This window comes from Myotis davidii, unplaced genomic scaffold (genome assembly GCF_000327345.1).
Source record: "Myotis davidii unplaced genomic scaffold, ASM32734v1 scaffold284, whole genome shotgun sequence".
In the NCBI taxonomy this organism is placed as follows: domain Eukaryota; kingdom Metazoa; phylum Chordata; class Mammalia; order Chiroptera; family Vespertilionidae; genus Myotis; species Myotis davidii.
This window is the reverse complement of record NW_006295261.1, coordinates 587,953-603,771: the sequence shown is the minus strand read 5'-3', so window position 1 is coordinate 603,771 and position 15,819 is coordinate 587,953. Positions and strand designations below refer to the sequence as shown.

The window sequence follows — 15,819 nt, the reverse complement described above, 5'->3', positions numbered from 1 at the left end:
CTTGGGCAGGGGGTGGAGCAAGCGATCAGAGGGAGATGGGGGTCCCCTGCCCAGGCATGATTCCTGGGCCAGAGGTCTCAGGCCTGGGCGGGGGTCAGAGCCAGTGATCAGGGGGAGATGGGGGTCCCCTGTCCAAGCCTGACACCTCTGGCGGAGGCGTCAGGCCTGGGCAAGGGGCCGATCAGGTGATTGGAGGGTGATGGGGGTCTACGCCTCTGGCCAAGGCATCAGGCCTGGGCAAGGGGCAGAGCCAGCAATCGGAGGGGTCTGGGGTCCCCTGCCCAGGACTGACGCCTGGGCCAGAGGCATCAGGCCTGGGCTGGGAGCAGAACCAGTGATGGGGGGAAATGAGGGTCCCCTGCCCAGGCCTGACGCCTCTGGCAGAGGCGTCAAGCCTGGGCAAGGGGCCGATCCTGTGATTGGAGGGTGATGGGGGTCAATGCCTGAGGGCTCCCAGTATGTGAGGGGGGCAGGCTGGGCTGAGGGACACTCCCCCCACACACACCCAGTGCACGAATTTCGTGCACCGGGCCCCTAGTTTTACATAATACTCGTATAATTTGCCAAAACAATAAAAGGTAATTGGGGTTATTTTGAGAGTAATCATTTTATGGAGCATATTACATTGGTTAACTTTAGGTGTATTATCTTTTAATGCTTGCTGACAGAATCTCTAACCATGTTTGTTGGCAACTACTATGTGAGTCACATTTACATTTGATGTTATAAGTTATTACTCAAGATAAGACTGTAGAGGTTAGAAGATTATATAGTATATGAAATCAAGACAGGGTTACATAAAATTATGTCATCTTTAAAGACTGTAGTGACTCCTTATTTTTATTCCTAAAAGTATTCTTATTAGTTGAGGAATAGAATCTTTGGCCATAGAATTTAAGCCCAAGATGAATGACATGAGTCAGCTAGAAACTCCGTGAAGGGAAGTGTTTTATACGGCCTTCAATTACGGCTAATCTTTACTAAACGAGTCCCCCTCTTTTCTATCTGCCATAAATTTATATTGCCAAAACCATTTCTTGAGAGAAAACTAAGCCTCACTTAGATACAGCATGTGACAATGGCTCTATTTTACTATCATCCTCAACTATTTAAACAGTATAAGTTAAATTTTAAAAATTTTTAAAGGAGTAAAAACCTCTGCATTCTTCTGTGTTTGATCTTTTATTTCATTCCTTTCCATAGTGTATATTATAGGCAACCACACTGGACTTCAATATGACTTTGAACAAGTTTTTAAAGTATATTTAAAAATCATAAATCTTAATTAGCTTGGATTTATGGAATAGCATTACTCACCTTCCTAGAGGACACCAGGTCTTTAAGTCAAGATATAACAATTCTATATAATAAAACCCTAATATGCAAATCGACCGAACTGTGGAACAACCAGTTGCTATGACATGCACTGACCACCAGGGGGCAGATGCTCAACGCAGGAGCAGTCCCCTGGTGGTCAGTGTGCTCCCCTGTGGGAGTGCCGCTAATCCAGGAGCCATCCTCATGGCTGGTGAGCGCAGGGGGCATCAGGCCTAAACCGGCAGTTGGACATCCCCTGAGGGATTCTGGATTGCAAGAGGGCACAGGCCAGCCTGAGGAACCCCGCCCCCTATAGCGCACGAATTTCGTGCACCAGGCCTCTAGTAGAGGAATGAAATGCAGTCTCAAACTAGCCAGCTCCTTAGAATCCACATTCTCAGGGGATATGTATTATCTCATAGTTCAGTTTAGCATCTATTTCATTTTGAGTTCAGTAAATATTGAATGTTGTGATAATCTCATATCCTAGCACAGCTAACAGCATAAGGGAAACTCTGGAATAAGTACTATTAAATTTCTTTAAAATGTATTGCTCTAATTGTTCAAGGAATTGATTGTTCAAGGTACTTCCAACATATGCTTTCAGGCATCAACTAAGTTTACCATTTAAACAGATTATTGGCAGGGAGTTTCATTCTAGAAACTACACATGCTATGTCCATCCTCCTCACATATCAAGGACAAATTTGAAAAAAAAAAAACAAAAAAAAAAACACTGAAAACTACTCAACTCAGATAGAACCCATTAAGGATAAGACTAAGGCCAAGGTACCAAAGTTCAGCCAATGAATTTGTAAAGGTGCTTCAGTACCATGTAATTACAATGGTAAAAAATAGATGTTCTTCCTGTTAAATGTACTAAAAGCCACCATCTACCCTTCATAGTAGCTATGAATAATCATGTATCTGCAATGTGTTTCTCACTTTTTCTTCTGCCTAGTACTTGACATGTTATAGGAAAATTATTTTCAGAAGTTGGCTTTTTAAATGCTTGCAATTACAAAACTTGTAACCTTGGAAGAGGAGTTTATTAGGTGAAGTTTATTTATTCCAAGGTCTTAGAAGAACAATGATAAAGCATACTGCAGTGTAACACACTCTGAGTGACTGCCAAACAACAGAACTCAACTCATTTGGTGAAGAAATAGAAAACTCACTGGGAATCACTGAATTTTGCAATTTTCCAATCATATGATCGAATATAATTAAGAAAAGACAAGACCTCTAACTTAAAAATATGCCAGTTTTACTGCGGAAAATTGACATGACCTTTGCCTTAGATTATAGTCCAACTTCATAAAACTATTAAAATGATAACAAAATTTCTTGCTAACTAGTAATTGCCTCATCACATAAAAAAAGCTAGTGCTAGTGTGTACCTGGGATAAGTGATGTTTTTAAGGAGAATGCTTAAATTTATAGAGCAACTGTAAAAGTTATTGCAAAAGTTCTATGCATGTTGTTATAAAAGTTACATGTATGTATAAAAGGTACATAAAGTTATACTTATGCATATTTATATGAAATTATCTGTATGCTGTAACTACATTGAATTATAAAGTGATTAAATTTCCTTTCCTTCAGCCTTTTTCTTACAGAAACAATAAACCTGGTCTCCAATGGAATTTTGCAAAGCAAAGTCAATGTCAATTGGGAAGGGAGCAGTTTCTCTCCAGGGCCCCAGGATCAGTGCACGTGGCTCTGTTTGATGGCCAGGCCCTGAAATCAGATTCTCCGGAGGTACGTAGGTCAGTCTGCAGGGCAAACTGGAACGAGCGGGTGCTCCTGTGTGCACTCCCAACAGAAGGGAAACACCAACACCCTTTCCCTTTGTTGGCTTGTTCATTTGCTGAAACTTGTGATGCCTTTCCTTTTTACCCACTGAGACACTGAGGGAGTGAACTTTAACACAGTTTCTTGTAACATTCACCACTTACAACACTGCCCATTTGAGCAGTCACTGAAATAAAAGTGAAAGCCAATAACGATTTCTGCAGAGATATTACTGACTCAAAGAAACAGAGTTTGGTGAGGGGCCGTCACCAAAGCTGGACCATGGCTTATTCTTTACCAGTTTGCTTCATGAGTCCATTAGCTAAAACATAGCTCCTAGAAATTCTTAATGAGAAACATGGGCTTGTTCCCTAATATCAAATATTTCATTGCAATTACTGCTACATGACTAAATGTCAGTATCCTAACGCCCTAACACTTAGGAGTGCTCTTTAAAACACAGTGTTCTCGCTTGTTGACACATCTGCTGTGAGGATGAATACCATTGCATTACAAGATGAGGTCTGTGTACGGTCCCTTCCCCATCAACATCGTTATTCAGGAGAATGGTTCTCTTGTTGAAATTAGAAATTTCTTGGGTGAAAAATACATCCACAGAGTTCAGATGAGGTCAGGCGTTGCTTGTTCAGTATCTCAAGCCCAGAAAGATGAGTTGATTCTTGAAGGAGATGACACTGAACTTGTATCAAATTCAACTGCTTTGATTCAACAAGCCACAACAGTTAAAAACAAGGATATCAGAAATTTTTTGGATAGTATCTATGATTCCGAAAAAGGGCCAGTTCAGTAGGCTGATGAATAAGATCTAAGTTGTCCAGCCATAGAAACACCAAGATGCCGAATGATTTGTCACACTTGTTTGCGATATTATAAAGATGTTTGCTATATTATAAAGATACAATAAAAGTCTTGTACTGAAAGAAGAAGAAAGAAAAAAAAACCACATAGTGCTCTCTGCATTCCACTGACCATGTAGTCTTCTTAGGTCTCATCATGCCACCCTTTGCACAATCTTTAACTTGAACTCTGTTGGAAGAGCCAGTAAAAATTTAAAGTTCTAACTTTTAGGAAAGGGAAGAGCAGGGGAAAGATGTGAAAAATGAAGGTGGTAGAACTGGCTACACTTCAAATTTCATATAAATAAAAGCTTCCCTTGTTCATAGTTTTACATGACTACTGTGAATCCAACAACCTAAAGGGGGATATTTTTTCCTACTAATGAAATCCTCCTCCTTACTTTTTGAGACAGAGCTAACTTGAACTTCCTGAAACTACAGTAACTCTGACACTCAATGTAGGATATTCTTGGTGCTATCAAATCATTAGTCAAATGAAAAGTATAGAATATTAAAAGGGAGAGTACTAAAATGGGTAGGGGATATGAACAGTAGAAACTATATTAAGCTGAAGAAGTCTGGTAGGTTAGTTCTCTATGGAATATATAATCTGTCAATTGGGGTTTCTTAATTTTATAGGTTAGCCACAAAAATACCCATGCTGCACGTTCATATATAAAGTGAATTCCCTCTAAGCACAACACTTTTATTGGTCTGGTAGATTTGAGAGCTTTTCATGGGAAAAAGAACCCCGGTCATGTCTGGAAAATGACGTAATAAATGGCAGTCAAATTGCTGCAAACATACAGGAAGTAGAAGTTACTGAAAACCTGAATAACTTCTGGAGGCACAATCACCTCAAAACTTCCCAACAGGATTTAGGTGGAGCAATAAACTAAGAATCAAGGTCCTATTTCTCCACTTGTTCTCTAAGCACAGATGTCTTGATTGTAGACTGTGTGCCAGGTAGTTGTAGGCACTGGAAGCAGAGTGGTGAACAAAACAACCAAAAATTCCTGCCTTCAGGGGGCTTTAATTTTATTAGAAAGAGAAAATAACAATAGATGCAAAATGCTAAATGCTGGTAAGTGCTAAAGATAAAAATTATGGAGCATGGAGGATAGAGAGTTGGGGGGATGTTTCCACTTTAGAAAGGGCAGTCACTGAGAAGGTCAGGTCTGAATAATGACCTGAAGGAGTTGAGAAAATGAGCCGTGGGGATGTGGCTGGGAAAGCATTTCAGACAGAGGGAACAGCAAATGCAAAATCCGTGACACAGAAGCATGACTAGCCAGTGAGGTGCAAGCAGATCGAACAAGAGGAACAGAAGAAGCAGATGAGGTCTAAGAGATCATGGTGGACGATTTATGAGGGAGGTAAGAGTGGGACAAGTGCAGGGAGGTAGACTAGTTAAGAAGCATTTGCAAGATAATGGTGGCTTGGACCAGGTTATGGCAATACTGAATATAAGATATGGTGAGATTCTGAATATCTGAATATCTTTGAGGATAAATAGATAGGATTTGCCAAAGGATTAAGTAAGGGGTGCAGAGAATGACAGGAGTCAAGGAAGACTACTATGTTTCTGGCTTGAGCAGCTACAAAAATGGAGTTTTTCATTGTAGTGAGGAACTCTGTAGGAGGAGCTTATCTGAAGTAAATGAATGAGAAGCTTCATTCTAGACATGCTTTTTGAGATGCTCATTAGCCATCCAAACATTTGTGTGTTGTTGTTGTTTTAAATATGTTTTTATTGATTTCAGAGAGGAAGGGAGAGGGAGAGAGAGAGAAAAACATCAATGATAAGAATCATTGATCGGCTGCCTCCGCACACCCCACAGTGGGGATCAAGCCCACAACCCAGGCATGGGCCCTGACCAGAAATAGAACCATGACTGGTTCATAGATTGACACTCAACCACTGACCCACACCAGCTGGGCCAACCATTTGTTTTCAGTCAAATGAGGCAAGAAGTCTGGACTGGAGAACTAAAAGCAGATGGCATCAGTATACTGATGAATCAGTTTGAAACATCAAACACAAGCCCTCTTCTGGGCTTTCTCAATGATGTGCTTGGTACCCTGGGTCTATCAGTCAGCTATCTATCAATCAGGGATGGATTATCACAGAACTCCAATTTTGATCCAGTAAGACTTCTAAGAAAGACTATGTAGAAGAGCTGTTTATAAAGCAATCAGTTCTCAACTAATCACACTCAACAAATATTACTGACCTATTATGTACCAGGTATAGCGAGGAACTGGGAATACAGTAGTAAAACACAGACATGGTGATCCCTGCCTTCATATGAATTAGTGTAATGAGGGAGATAAAACCAAAACAATAATATCACATATATGATTAATTCATAGTTAACAGTAACTGTGGCAAGTCCTATATAGGAGAAGTCATAGGGTGTTGATTACATGTAGGTATGTTTCTTCCTGGACAGCTTCCCTCTGACACCTGGCATACTCCCACCCCTTCTCCCAGGAACCAAGGGCATCATCAAAATGACACATATGCTCCCAAGGAAATAAAGTCTTTATAGATAATACAGTATCAAGTCCATCTTAATCTTTAACAACCTTAAAGGGAAATGCGATATCCACCTCTCTCAACATTTTATTACCTATAAGTGAACTGTGATCTCTCCACATTTATGGGACCAGGGGTCATAGAAAATAAAGTGTAGCCTTCACTTGACTGAAAGAAAAACAGGGTGCTATACCTGAATTCTAATCTATATAAAGTACTCTCACAGAATTTTAAGATAAAAATAAGAGTCAAATATGTCTGCTAATCACAGCTGGCTACACCAATATACAGCATGGGTGGAATGTTAGAGCTCTAAAATATGCATGATGTTAGAGAGGATGTAACCCTATATGACCCTCATTTGATAGAATAGAAAACTCAAACACAGGAAGATGACATGACTACATGAATCGCCCGAAGCTAAACAGCTAGTTAACACAGAGCCAAGGCTAAACCAAAATCTCCCCAACACTTAATTCAGATTGCACCAGTACAACTCTCATTCTTTTTCTGTTAGAAAGAAAGTAAAGAAAGAATGAAATGCAGGTACTAAGAAAAGTTTTTGCTTCAAAAGCCTCCTTTTGCAGGATGTTTTATGAACTAAAAGTACACTTATGGACAACTTTATATATCCAGGTTATTGGTACTGAGAATGGGAATAAGAGACAATGATTATATCTTTGTCAAGAGGCCCTAAAAGAGCAAATAATAAAAATATTTACTTCTGCATTCCCAATACCTAAAATAGTACCTGACCTATACCGGGCATTCAAAACACACTGGTTCAATTTAACTGGTTTTAATTAAATTACAGACTATAAAAGGCATATCTTAACATAATTCTGTTTAAGAAAGTGAAATATACTGACTCTCCCTGTGATGATGGCAATGAGAGACCAACATCTGCATTATATCAGTCTTTATCTTATGTACATGTTGTATGTCATCAAAGATTTAGAGTGGAATATATAACTAAATCTACATATAGAAAGAAAGAAAAGCTCTGCTATCATGAAATTAATAAAAACTTGGATATTTATGCAGTGCTTTAACAATTTACAAAGAATTTCATTATATACATACATGTGTGTTTATATAAAATAATCAGACACATATTGTATAATATTATATTTACATATGTTATATATCTTATACAGAATACATGTTATATGGAGTAGGCATTATTATCTACTCTATTGATAATGAAATCAAAGTTCTGAGAAACTGTTTTTGAGCTAACAGGCCACAGAGTTTGAAATAGAACTCAGGTCTCTAAACTCTAAGTTCGGGTGAACCTTCTCCTTACTTTCACTGGATATTTAAAAAGATGAGAGGTTTTTACTTGGGATAGTAGCAAGTTTGTTGGTACCAGTTACTGCCTTTGCAACCTCCCTCCCTAACAGGGAATGGGTAATAAATCAAACATCATCTCACAAGATATTTTGACATGCGGAGAGTGAGGGCACATATCCTGTTTGGGTAATTGAGTTTATCTTTAAAATATTTCACTAATAAGTAGCATATGGATGGAGATTTACTATTAATTCTTCGTAAGGGTTAAAATTATAGCAATACGGATCAGTGAAACGATGCTCTAGCAGTACAATAAAGGGTGTCCAGCATCACGTCAATGTGAAAGAGAAGAGAAAAATTGTTTAATTCCCTAACCCAGCCAACACCATGCTCATCGGTTATTCAAAGTGCTGAGGTTAGAGAAAGGTGCTCATTCACACTCAACTCTCTTGCCCACCCTTGTTCCCCCAGGTCAGTACTGCAACATCCACCGTGCCTCACCTCGCTGTCTCCTTCCATTCCATCTCCTGCCCATCCACGGACAGCAGCTCATCCAGTTCGGTGAAGAGCTGAGGGGGTGCTGGGCTGTCATCCTCCTCGCCCAAGATGAATCGGATTCGCTCTGCGGCGGGAGAGACTGCAGAAGTGAAAATACTGCGGTTAAACACTGGCTGCACCACCCTGAGGAACGTGTAGCTCTGAGCTCTTCCTCCGTCCCCAAAGCTGCTGGGCTTCCCTTCCACATCTTCAGTGGACATCTTCCTTGCTTATCCTCAACCTCGAGACAAAAAGAAACCAAAGCCCTTCTCTCTTCCGTTGGTTCTAAACTGTATCTCAGCTCTCCACTACTCTCCGGAAGGACAGCGCTCCAGTTCTGTGTGGTGTGTGACAAAGAACCTTTAGCCCTCAGATGAGCTGAGGTCCAACCTCATGACTTTCTCTCCTTCCCCATTTATGAGCCATCCAAAATGATTAGACAGAAACAAGCTTGATCCAGTCACTTTTCCACAACAGTGGGAGGAGACAACGGAGCACCCCTATCCTCAGTTTCGCCCAGGTGCCCGCCTCCCACCTACCTTCCCTCTATCCGATGCTAACGCCCATGTCCTTACAGGCTAACTACAAAGTTGATGAAGGAATATTTAACAAGATGGGCCTCTTCTTTACATAATGGAGCACCAAAAATATTTAGTCTCACTTCAATGCACTTGAAAAACAAGCCCAAGTAAAATATTGTACACCTGAGGGGGGAGGGATTTCCAACACACTCAAGCACATAATTGAATGCCCTACTAGCTCCTTTTGACCCCATCTCCTGAAAATAACATAATAAAAAATTAACTAGCATCTCCTCCAGGTCATGAGTCATGTTCACCTTCTTCTTCTCTCTCTTTTTTTAAAGGATAGCATTTGGAAACTGATGGCTATGTTACAAACCTAAGGCCCACAGATATTCTTAATAATCCCAAGAATGGTACGTACATATGAATGTAGTTCAGGTACACCAATATATATGTGTGTGCTTGTTTTGTGTGCACGTGTGCGTAAAAATGTATGTACTCAAATAACCTAAAAAAAAAACCCCATACCATCTGAAAACTATTATAAAGAGAACAAGAATAAAATTTCATAGCTCAAAATGTATTTACTCAAATAAACTCATAAAAATATTCAACCTAACTAGTATTCAAAACTAATTATTAAAATGTTTTACCTAATAAAAATGGCAAAAATGAAAAGGAATGATAATGTCTAATATCAGCAACGATTTAGAAAATTTCTATCACTGATAGGAGCCTAACAGTAAACATCACTCTCTGAAGGGAAATTTGAAATGATATGGAAATGTCTTAGAAGTATATGTGTCGAGCCCTGTTGGTATGGCTCAGCAGGTGAGCACTGACCTGTGAATGGGGAGGTCATGGTTCCATTCCTGATCAGGGCACATGCCTGGGTTTCAGGCTCAATGCCCAGTAGGGGGTGTGTTGGAGGTGGCTGATCAATGATTCTATCTAATCATTGATGTTTCTATCTCTCTCTCCCTTTCTCTCTGAAATCAATAAAAAAAATTTTTAAGTATATGAGTCCAGTGAGCCAGCAATTCGATCATTAGAAAGACATTCATTTCAAATAAATAGCAGTCGTTGTCTCAAAGACTTAGCTACAGGTGATCATCACAATTTTATAATTAAGGAAAATAGAAAAAGCCAAAATGTCCAAAAAAGAAAGATTGATTAAATAAACTATAACACAACTGTTCAATAAAATACCATGTAGTTGCCCAGCCAGTGATGCTCAGTGGTTAAGTATTGAACTATGAACCAGAAGGTCACAGTTCGATTCCTGGTCAGGGTACATGCCCAAATTGTGGGTTCAATCCCCAGTAGGGAGCATGCAGGAGGCAGCTATCAATGATTGTCTCTCATCAATGATGTTTCTATCTCTCTCTCCCTCTCCCTACCTCTCTGAAATCAATAAAAATATATTTAAAAATAAAATAAAATACCATAGTCTTAAAACATGAAGTTAAGATTATTGGGTTTTTTTATGTATATACATAATATTAAATAAATAAATAAAATTGTCAATTCATATACATAAAGTGATTCCACTTTAGTGAAGAAAAAAATACACATATGTACATAAAATAGTCTGGAATTAAGGGAGTCCTCACTTTGCTTGGTTCCAATGTGTGTGAAATTTCACAGTTTAGTTAAATTTCCCCTAACAACACAGTACAAATTTTAGTTAGCATGGTATATGAACTGTGAGCAATTACATAAAGTACAAACTTCACTGCTACCTCTTTAGTCCACAATTAATGACTATGTAAATAACATATGTGCATCTTGATCAGTGACCAATCATAGTGCATCTTTCAAAGTCTGTCAGTGATTGGTTACTACACATTTGTTATCCAGTTCATGTACCAAAAGCATACTGTGTGGTTGTGTTACCTTCTTATCTCCCCGTGATAAATTCATACAACATGGATACTCAAAAGAGAGAGTTGGCCAACAAAGATGAAAGAACTGCACAGAAACAAAAGGTGATAACACCGGAAGTGAAATCTGTAGTCAAATGTAAATGGAGGCATAGAAGATCTCGCTGGTCATGGGCACATAGACAGGCAATGCTGCCACTGACCATTTGAGAAACTAGTTTTCTAGTGGAGGAACTCGGTGAAGGCTTACTGGTCAACATAAACAGGAAAGTGTTTGCAACAAAATGATAACAATGTCCCAGAGGAAGTGGTGCTGGCAAAAAACAAACAAACAAAAAAAAAAAACACTTCACATTAAAGAAACTCTCACAGACATTTCTTGACATGGAAAGCACAGAGGATAAAATGTTGGAAGCTGATTCAAATTAGGAGGGATTATGACAATTTGGGCATAGAAAAGATGCTCATTCCATTTCATTAGTTGTACAATATCAAGAAAGCAAGTACTATTCAAACTCCTTCTGATGAGATTTTGCAAAGGAATCACCCCCTTTCATCTTAATTTTTCTAGAAATTAGCATGTACTAAATAAATATTAGTTTTACTACTTTCTTATTTCCCTATGCCTTTATAGCCAAAAGGAAGAAGAGCTTAATGATTTGGAAAATTTTTTTAAAGTCAAAGAACAATAGTAACTTTTCTCATTGATTATTAGGATTGTTTTGCATACCTTCAGCATGCATAGTCAGTTTTACAGTCCTGCAAAAGCAAGGATGCTTGTATATACATCTTTCAAATGTTCATTTTCTTCCTTTTATTTGTCTATTAATTCTGAATGTGCACATTCACTCATGCATTCATTCATCAGTATTTACTGACTGTTATCTATGTTCTAATAGACTTGCTTCAGGCTCTAAATTAAGTGAAGAACTTGACAAAAAGATCCCTGTTGTTATCAAGGTTACATGGTAGAAGGGGAAGCAAACATTAATTAATTAGCCAATTAATTAAATTAAACAGCAAGCAAAAAATATTTATGAAGTGTGTTTGCAAAACATTAAAATAAGGTAACTAAGCCATGGCTGGGTGACTCAGTTGGGTTAGAACATAGTCCTATATACCGATTCCCGGTTAGGGCACATACCTAGGTTGGGAGACAACCAATCGATGTTTCTCTCTCTCTCTCCCTTCCTCTCTCTGTAAAAATCAATTTTAAAACATAAGGTAATTGAACACATATTAGCACAGGATACAAGATGTTTTACTTCTGTAATTAGAAAAAAAAGGGCTTTAAAATTTCTTAACATCTCTGGTAGAAAAATATCTAAAGCTCCAGAACTTGTGCAAAAACATTTGCAATGCTTTTCCAGTCAAGAAAAAGAATGTGTGATTATTTTTATGGAGGATCGGGGACAGCACAAAAATGGGGGGGGGGGAGGATTAAACATGACAGGCAGCATTTGGGATCTGGGCAATACTTCTGAGGAGAAGTGTTCACATTACTGGTAATGTAGTTATTGATCACAATGGTTCTACAACTGACTGACAAATTTGATTGATTTTCATCAACATTCAACTTCCAAGATCCCTGAGTCAGAACCAGCTTTTAGAAGGGGCAAGTCTATGTTTAGAGAATCAATTTTTGTCAATTTCTAAATTTCTGAAAGAGGTGATGTGGGTTTGTCCCAACCTCCAATGGAAGAGTCAATGTTTCTCCTACTTAAAGAACAGAAGCTCCTGCCCAGACAGCACGCTATCTGCTCTGCTCGAATCCACAGACATTACTCTGTAGTCTGGTGTTCTCCAGCCAGGAAAACACAACTCACTGCTTATCAGACAGCAATTCATCTGAGACTTCTGCCAAGTGGACTGGAAGAAGGATGCAACAATATCTCTGGTCGTCCTCTCTAGGCACTGTATCTAAGCATCTTTCCCTTTCTTTTTTAAAAATTTATTTATTAAATTTATTGGGGTAACATTGGCCAATATGAACATATAGGTTTCAGATGTGGGTTTCTATGTTAGAAGATCTGTATATTGCATCGTGCCCACCACCCAAAGTCAAATCTTCTCATCACCGTATATTAGGACCCCCTTCTCCCCCGACTCTCTTCCCTCTGGTGACCACCACACTGCTGCTTATGTTCATGAGCTTCAGTTTTATATCCCACATATGAGTGAAATCATATATTCTTAGCTTTTTCTGTCTGACTTGTTTCACCTAGCACCGTGGTCGGCAAACTGCAGCCCACGAGCCACATGCGGCTCTTTGACCCCTTCAGTGTGGCTCTTCCACAAAATAACATGTGCGGGTGCACACATACAATGCTATTGAAACTTCGTGGTCCATGCGCAGAAGTCAGTATTTTGTGAAAGAGCCACACTCAAGGGGCAAAGAGCCGCATGTGGCTCATGAGCCTCAGTTTGCTGACCACTGGTCTAGCATAATGTTCTCAAGATCCATCCATGTTGTTACAAGTGGCACTATTTCAGCCTCTCTTATGGCTGAGTAGTATTCCACTGCACATATGTACCACGTCTTCTTTATGCAGTCCTCTATCGCAGGACACTTGGTTGTTTCCACCATGAATAATGCTGCAAGGAACATAGGGGTGCATGTATCTTTTCAAATAAATGACGTCAAGTTTTCATATATCTTTGCAAGTAAATGACTTCAAGTTTTTCGGTATATACCCAGAAGAGGGATTGCTGGGTCATATAGTAGCTCCATTCATAATTTTTTGAGGAATCACCAGACTGCTTTCCACAGTGGTTGTACCAGTCTACATTCCCACCAGCAGTGCATGAAGGTTCCCTTTTTTCCACAACCTCTTCAACACGTGTTGTTTCTTGTCTTGCAGATGATGGCCATTCTAACAGGTGTGAGTGGGTATCTCACTGTAGTTTTGATTTGCATTTCTCTAACTGCCAATGAGGTTGAACATCCTTTCATATATCTATTGGCTGTTCATATATCTTCTTGGGAGAGGTGTATTTTCAGATCCTCTGCCCACTTTTTGATTGGGTGGTTTGTTTGTTTGGTGTTGTTTTATGAGTTCTTTATATATTTTGGAAATTAAACCTTTGTTGGAGCTACTGTTTGCAAATATCATCTCCCATCTTGTTGGCTGCCTCTTTGTTTTGTTGTCAGTTTCTTTTGCTGTGCAGATTTTTAGTTTGATATAGTCCCATTCATTTACTTTTGCCTTTACTTCCCTTGACTTTGGAGTCAAGTTCATAAAATGTTCTCTATGACCAAGGTCCATAAGTTTGGTACCTATATTTCATTCCATGTAACTTACTGTTTTAGGTCTTATATTTAGGTCTTTGATACATTTTGAATTAGGTATTGCACATGGGGACAAACTAATTCAGTTTCATTCGTTTGCATGTGGCTAAGCACCTTTCTTAAGTTGTCTTATTTATTAAATACAGCCTTTAAGCAACCAATATAACAATCCCTTTGGAATAAAATTCCAAAATCATGTGTCATAAAGTAGCTTGCTATTCTAGTAAATTCCTTTCCCCAGTTTTTCTCCTAAGCTTCCTAGGAATTAGGAGCACATAGGAAGCCACAACAATTGTATTGTAAATATCCACCTACGGGAGGGGCATCCTCTGTGGCCAGCAAAACACCCTTCCCAATTTCTAACATCTTTTTTGTTGTTGTTAATCCTCACCCAAGGATATTTTTTCCACTGATTTTTAGAGAGAAGGGAGAGTGGGGAGAAACATTGGTGTGAGAGAGAAACATCATTTGGTTGCCTTCTGCACATGCCTCAAAAGGGGCATGGGAATGAACCAGAAACCCACTGGTGCCAGGGCCCACAGTCCAATCAGTGAGCTACCCCAGCCAGGGCCCTAGCATTATTCTTAACACAAAGATAAGCAGAGCAAGAGTCCCCCTAATGAAGTGCATCAAGAATTCATTTGTTCCCATAACTTTTTTTAAATATATTTTTATTGATTTCAGAGAGAGGAAGGGAGTGGGAGAGAGAGATTGATACATCAATGATGAGAATCACTGATTGGCTGCCTTCTGCACGCCCCCTACCGGGGATTGAGCCTGCAACCCGGGCATGTGCCCTTTACCTGAATCAAACCTGGGACCTTTCAGTCTGCAGGCTGATGCTCTATCCATTGAGCCAAACAGGATAGGGTCCCATAACTTTTGATCAAATGGGTAAATGGGCTAAACACAAGACACAACATCTCATTGAGATTAAAAGTATACTGGAGCCAAACTGCCAGAGTTTGAATCCAAACTCTGTTACTTATTTGTTGTGTGACTTAAGACAAGTTAATTAACCTTTCTGAGTCTCAAGTTCCCTACCTGAAAAGTGGGATGATGATCAGCATTACATAGTCATTAAATAGAAGGCTTTAATTCATTTAAAAAATTGCTGGTCCTTATTAGTAAAATCTACCTAGCTTCTAAGAAAGAAAGCTCTCACAGATACTGGCCTTCAGAGCCCCTACGTGTGGAAAATATGTAAGGTAGGGAAGAAAAAAGCCACCAGTTCTGCATGTGTTACTTACTTCAGTGAATTAAGTAGCTTCCGTAATGAGAACACAAAGATAACCTACATTCTGGGAAGCAGCCAATAAAAGAACAGGGGAAAATAATGAAATCCTTACAGTTTCACTTCAGTAACTGGGGGCGAGGAGGACATCAGAAAATCAACTTTCATTACAGATGAAAAGATTCTGATTCTAAGTAATAACTAACCTAGTTTCATCCTAAAAGCAAACCTGGAGGAAAATGAGAGAGAGAGTGACAGGGAGCGGGGAAATGAGGGAAGAGAAAGAAATTTCAAATTAATCCTATCACATTTGTCGGAACAGAAGCCCTGTGGATAGAGCCTCTGCCTTGATTTTTTTTCTTTTCTCTTTTTTATTCTGTTCTCTTGTTAAAATGTTTTGTTTTGGGGGATTTGCTTGTTCTAGCTGTAGAATTTCCTGGAGGGTCCTACATCAATGTGATTACCCCTGACCAGTGTCCACCTGCTGGCTAAAAATGTGATGATCTGAAAAGTTTGGGAAGACTTAGGGCTCCAAAATTCCTGTTGCTGACA

At 39.2% G+C, this 15,819-nt stretch overlaps 1 protein-coding gene and 1 long non-coding RNA gene across 9 annotated transcripts in view; one reads left to right on the top strand and one right to left on the bottom strand.

Annotated features, from left to right (window-relative positions):
- SLC4A4 (solute carrier family 4 (sodium bicarbonate cotransporter), member 4) overlaps positions 1-15,819 on the bottom strand; it is a 345,530-nt gene that overhangs the window by 214,470 nt on the left and 115,241 nt on the right. For 7 of the 8 annotated variants that reach the window (XM_015567926.1, XM_015567925.1, XM_006769914.2 and 4 more), the window contains one exon: positions 8,302-8,437. In XM_015567926.1, the coding sequence (XP_015423412.1) occupies positions 8,302-8,437 (136 nt within the window). Of the gene's footprint in view, positions 1-8,301; positions 8,438-8,876; positions 8,916-15,819 lie in introns of those variants that run through there. The other variant, XM_006769916.2, reaches the window with a different exon arrangement.
- On the top strand, positions 3,632-15,324 carry LOC107184113. Its single transcript, XR_001514932.1, has 3 exons — positions 3,632-3,989; positions 8,272-8,275; positions 15,314-15,324. It is a non-coding gene; the product is annotated as an uncharacterized LOC107184113 (long non-coding RNA).